This window comes from Excalfactoria chinensis, chromosome 18 (assembly GCF_039878825.1).
Source record: "Excalfactoria chinensis isolate bCotChi1 chromosome 18, bCotChi1.hap2, whole genome shotgun sequence".
Taxonomy (NCBI): domain Eukaryota; kingdom Metazoa; phylum Chordata; class Aves; order Galliformes; family Phasianidae; genus Excalfactoria; species Excalfactoria chinensis.
In genome coordinates this window covers 9113977-9119976 of record NC_092842.1, presented here as the reverse complement: position 1 = coordinate 9119976, position 6000 = coordinate 9113977, and the positions used below count along the sequence as shown (strand labels likewise).

The window sequence follows — 6000 nt, the reverse complement described above, 5'->3', positions numbered from 1 at the left end:
GGGCTGTATTGCGTCTCTTCATGATCTCCCGCTGTGGCATGGGAGCATAGAAGCAGACTGTGTGGAGGGGTCAGGCTGGGGAGAGGCCATTCCTTTGGTGGGGTCTGAGTGGTGGGGCCAGGGCCCAAACCCGAGTACAGCAAAGGCTGCCCGGGTCTGCGGGTCCTCGCTGGGATTCCGTACGTACAACGTCAGCGCTGCCTTTGCTGCCGGCGCCACAGCCCCACGGGCTCTAGGACCTGCGCTCGGCAGCCCGCGCCATGCTGCACAGCGCAACGGCCCTGCACTGCCAAGCGCCGCACCGCCGCGCGGCCCCCACCCGTGCTCTCCGTGGTCGCGCACCCGCCTGGCTCGCCCGAGCAGGGAGCGCCGGGGCGCCGCGGAGGAAGTTTGTCCCGATGCCGCTGTCAGGTGCGCCGGGCAGCTTCACCGCCAGCTGCTGCTGGTGCCCGGCGCCTCTGAGCGTGCTCTGGTAACTACCTGTCTCGGCGCCGGATGAGAGCAGCGGCTGCCGTCCCGGTAGCGCGGGCTGTGGGCGGGCCGCGGGCGCGGCGCTCCACGGTGGAGCTGCCGGAGGGCGGCCAGGCAGGCGGGCGGCTGCGGTTCTTGCCGGAAAAGGGCCGATGAGCTGTGCGTGCTCACCGCTAATCGGCAGCGGCCTGCCCGGCTCGGTGGTGACTCTGAAGCGTGAGGCAACAGAACAGATGGCTTCGGGTATGGGTTTAAAATAAACCGGCAAAGAGGAGATCTAACCCGAATGAGGTCTGTGGGTGAACTGGACAGGCTTTGACAAGGCTGTGCTTTCTACTGATTGTGTGAACATATACGTCTATATACGAATACATATGTATATATGAATACGTTCAGTTGTTCTCAGAGGCGTAAGAAAGGCTTGCCTGCAGGGAAAGAGAGTCTTATCTTGCCTTACATATTGCAAAAGTTTCATTTGAAATGCATAGATGACTTTTTCCATTTGGAAGATTTAGGATGTTTTAAAAGTAAGTATATTATCTTGTTTTCTTAAAATTACTGTTTTCTTTAAAATTGAGTTTATCATGTGAATTTTCCAGTGCATTTGAGAAGGTAATTACTTTAGTTTTACTTATGTAAGAAAATGTGGGCTTTTTTTTTAAGCTGTTTTTAATACAGCTTAGTGGTTTGTTTTGTTTTTTTTTTTTCCCCCTCCCACTAGCTACACACTTTGTTTATTAGCTTTCTTAAAAAACATGAATCAAAGCTTACCCTCATGTTGAATTTTAATTATTTATTTTAAAACAGGCATTGTACATTTGGATTTATTCGTTTGACTGGGTTTTGTTTAGGTTTTCATCCCTTATTGCATCAGCTGTGCAATTGCAAAAGCACCCTCTTCTTTTTTTCAAAGAGCTTTTTCATCTAGAAAACTAAATTCTCTGTCACCTACAGAGAATCTGCTTTTCTGTTTGGTGTCAGATGTGGTGGCTGCACTTTCGAGAATACTATTGTAGTACTTCTCTTTCCTTACTTTTAAATAGAAATTTTATTTTAGCATTTATTTACAAAAGGCCTGGAGCATCTCCTGTATGAGGAAAGGCTGAGAGACCTGGCTCTGTTCAGCCTAGAGAAGACTGAGAGATGATCTCATTGACATTCATAAATAGCTAAAGTGCAGGAGTTGAATGAATGGGGGCAGGCTCTTTTGGTGGTGTGCAGGAACAAGGGGCACCGGGCAAAAACCAAAACAGAGGAAGTCCCATACAAACAGGAGTAAGAACTGCTTTACTCTGGTGGGGACAGAGCAGTGGAATGGGCAGTCCAGGCAGCTTGTGGAGTCTCCTTCTCTGGCAACATTCAAAACCTGCCTGAATGCTGCCTATGCAGCCAATTCCAGGGAAACAGCTGTAAGCAGGGGGTTGGAATAGGTGAGCTTTCAGGGTCCCTTCCACCCTCTATGATCACACAATACTGCTTCTGTGTGCCTCAGAAGATGATGTCCTATGTATCACTGGCAGAGAATTACTAAACGATGTGGCTCTGGAGGGAACATCTGTGCTTAAAAGTGTCACTAAAAGCGTGGTTATGCTCTTTTGAGAAAGTCGGGGAGATAAAACATATGGGCAGAGTTGTTTTGAAACTGGCTAGTATCGTTCTTTGTCAGATGGACCAGCTGTATTCATTTCTGTGTCATGGTTTTGTAAAGTTTGCTATCGGTATTCCACATCATAACATCATGTGGAGCACAGAGAAGAACAACTACACGTCCCAGAGGACCTCGCGGTCAGAGAGGGGGATACGTCAAGGAAGTGACACTGGCTCTCTCTCACTCCTGGCAGCAGGTGTGGGTGTGCTTCCAAGCTGTGCGCCTTCCATTGCAAAGTAGGCATCTTGGTCTTTAGAAACCTCTCTCTTATTTTACTGGATTTATTGGCCTCAGTTTCAATTGGATTGTATTATACTGTGTTATCTTGCGTTCCAATATCATAGTTTAGTAAAATAAGTTTTCCTCCTTAGATCATTGCGGCTGCTCTGTTTGTTTCCTTGAGCCCAGCTCCCATCTGTCTACCCCTTCCCCTTTTCCCTTCCCATTTTTGGGGCCAGGGAGCCCACGGGCCTACTGCCCCCCCGTCACAGGCATAGATTGATCCAGATAACTCCGTGACAGTCTGCAATAACTTCCCAAATACATTCCCTGTCTGCAAAATGCTGAGAATCTCTTCTGGTCCGAATTTTGTTAGGAAGTAAGGCTTGCTTCACAAGGCCTTAACAAAAATAATGAGGGGTCTTTAAGAGAAGTGTAGCACAGTTTGAAGTTGCAGACACTACAGATGTCACAGATCTGGTGAAATAAGCCCTTCGTTGGTCTTTATATAAATCATACAAAATGGAATGCTATTATAAAGGCAGAATTAGATTAAGGGGATTACGTTATGGAAATTAAACAGAAAGTAATGAGTTTTTTCTTGACGTTTAAAATTCATTACACGCTGAGTCACAGAATCGTTGAAGCGGTGATATCATACAGAAATCTGATGTGCTGATCTTTTCACAGAATTGTAGGGGTTGGAAGAGACCTCTAGAGATCATCGAGTCCAACCCCCCTGCCAAAGCAGGCTCCCTACACCACGTCAGACAGGTAGGCGTCCAGGTGGGTCTTCATCTCCAGAGAAGGAGACTCCACCACCTCCCTGGGCAGCCTTTCCATTCAGGGCATCTGTGTTTGGAATCTATCCTGGCTGGGATTCTTACATGCTGTTGAATTTTATGGTACCAGACAGATGCAGGTTTTCAGGAAACTACTTAGAAAGGCATTGAGTAAGAAAAAAATGTAGTTTAAAAAGTTAAAGCAATTCTTCGATAGTGTTGTAATTTCTAAAGTCTATGCAGAGGCAGAGTTTCTTTCTTTTCTGTTTAAAACAGAGGTGATTGTGTTCTAAATGTTAATATTTTCATTTTAGGATGACAGGGAAGTACCAGAGAACAAATACTTAAGTTTGAGTGAAAGTCTGTATTCATTTTAACTATTTTACATTTGCTGCACAGAAGGGAAGAGGAATAGGGTAAATGACAACTTCAATTAAGTGAAAGTGAAATAATTTAAGTAATAGGTTCCTTATGTGTCATTAGTTCCACTGAAGTAGATTCTTCTGAAGGAGCAAGAGAAGGGAAGTCTTGTTTGTGGCAAGCTTGTAAAGGGACGGAGATGCTCAGGGAGAAGGAAAGTCATGGTTTAGTACAAAATGTCGAGTAGGATTGATTGTTGTTATTTTTTTCAATAAAGATTTTTGTTTCTCTAGTATAGAAGCTACCTTGAAGCTGTTCTACTGGCAATGTCTTCTTCATTAGGGCGCTTTGATATACCTTCAGTCAGCCTCGAGTTTCACGTGTTATTAGATAAAAATTAATTTCAATTGGCATGTAGAAGATATAAAGTTTGGTTTGCAGATTTGTGTTATGGAAGTTAGGTTATGATGCAATTAACTCCATACATGTAGTCTACAAAAACACTAAGTTATTCTTTGCAAGGCACTATTTTATAAGGCTAAAAACAATTCTTTCCACTGAGTTCTAAAACTGGGAGATCTTTCCCGTACACGTGTAGCTAACTTCAGTTAACAAGTGCAAGGCGTTTGCAGCACTTAACCATTTATCTTCCTGCAGTAGGAAGCTTGTAGAAGCTCCTGCAGTAGTTCTGGCTTGTAGACATTTTTAAGAATTTTAATTTCAATTTATTATTATTATTATTATTTTAATTTTTAAAAGAAAAGCTGTAGCTACTGAAGTACAGATTCTTGCCAGCTTTTCAGATTAGCCAGGGTGGTGACTCTTCTGTCCAAACCTTTAATAGTTATTAAAATCACACTAGTGTATCTAATGAGGTGAGATTATTTCCTAAGTTAGTAAATGTCATTTTTGGCGTGCTGCAATTATCTCTATATGTGAAGGAAAAAGCAGTGTGCAGGAGAGAGCGTGCAGAGCTGTTATCTCCAGGAGTGCCCCACACCTGGAATTCCCACCCTTTTTTTTTTTTTTTTTTTTTTGCCCAGGAGTAAAACGAAAACAAGTATATTTAAATGTTGTTCATTGAGCATCCTGTTCTACATTTGGATGCAATCGCTGGATGTCTGCAGCTTCCTCTGACTTTCAGACATTGATATCGCTTGGGGACAGCGATATGCTTCTCCAGTAACAGCAGTCATTTTTATGTGAGAGGCGGGCTGAATTGATAAGGATTCAATTGATAAGGATTCTCCTGCGCAGACCTGAGACTGCAGCTGCCGAACTGCCCGTGCCTGTCCGACAGCGGGACCCGCGTTTCCCGCCCGGCACGGAAGGCCGGGCCTTATTCTGGCCGTGCTGACTACAGCTCCCGGCGCTCCTCGCGGCGGCGCGACTCCAAGCGCGGAGTCCGAGCGGCTCGCGCAGCTTAGCTGGCGCGCGCGCGCAAGGCGCCTGTGCGTCCGGGCAGCGGGATGTGTGAGGGGTTCGCTCGTCGCATCTCTCGAGGGAGGCGGAACGCTGGGAGCGACGCTGGAGCGGTGAGGTCCCGGCCTCGCCGCCCGCATGGAGCTGAGCAGCGCAGAGGCGGTCTCCACCCGGTTCCTTGGCCTTACTCAGCGGTACCGGAACCGGCAGGGCGGCTCGGGCGGGGCGCGGCGTTGCGCGGGCCCGCGCTTTCGATGACGGAGATACGGTGTTGTGTTGGTGCTGTGCGGGGGGCCTGGGGATGGGGGCTGGCGGCCTTTCGAAGGGGTGGCGCTGCAGGCTCCCGGCCGGCGCTCCGCGGAGAGCTGCGAGCCCGGAGCTCGGACGCTGCCTCTGGGATCGCTGCCGGTGGCTCGAGTGGAGCCGGATGGGACACCCGCGGGCCGGGGCTCGCAGCCTGTTCGGCGTCGTGGTCGTGCAAACAAATACCGGTAGGACAGCTGCGATTGCTGGATTGTTTAGCGTACTTATGTCTGTGCCTGCTTCTTCGATGACAGTATATTAACCAGTTCGGTATGTCGAAGGGCTAGCGGGTAAAGATGTGTAAGTAAGGAGACAGGAGAGTCAAAGAGGGCATGCAAGCTATGACTTTGTAATCAAACAGTTGCAATGTGCAAGCTCATCTTTGTCTGTCACAGCTCTTCCCCCGCAAACCTCCTGTAAGTAACGTGCTTTTAGGTGTCAAAGTCCTAAAACACAAGACTTGACACTAGAGTGGTAAGAATACATGTCTTTAAGTTTAGATTGCAGAATATGTGAAAACTTGCTTTAACATTTGGCTTTCAGGACTGTTAAAGGAAGGACTGTAGGAGCTTCTGATGAAATGGAGGGAAGCTTGTCCTCTTTCCTCTTCCTCATCTGTTAGGATCGGTTGTACAGCAGAACCCTTGTTTGCAAACAAGTGAGAGAGGGAAATAGAATGTGCTCCTTGTACTGTACAAATGTGTTTAAACTGTTTCATTTGATTTCTTGTTTCTCATCTGTATTAAAACACATGGCAATATAAGTAAACTCTAATTTATTAAGTCAAGTAAGTCT

The 6000-nt window shown here is 46.8% G+C and overlaps 1 protein-coding gene across 3 annotated transcripts in view; it reads left to right on the top strand.

Moving 5' to 3' along the window:
* The first annotated feature begins 4887 nt into the window (after positions 1–4887).
* The window catches only part of GARNL3 (GTPase activating Rap/RanGAP domain like 3), a 43863-nt gene continuing 42750 nt past the window's right edge, over positions 4888–6000 (top strand). Inside the window, exon 1 of one of the 3 annotated variants that reach the window (XM_072352398.1) lies at positions 4888–5096. In XM_072352398.1, coding sequence (XP_072208499.1) covers positions 5041–5096 — 56 coding nt within the window. In that variant the 5' untranslated portion in view covers positions 4888–5040. The remainder of the gene's footprint in view (positions 5097–6000) is intronic. The other 2 variants (XM_072352397.1, XM_072352399.1) reach the window with 2 other exon arrangements.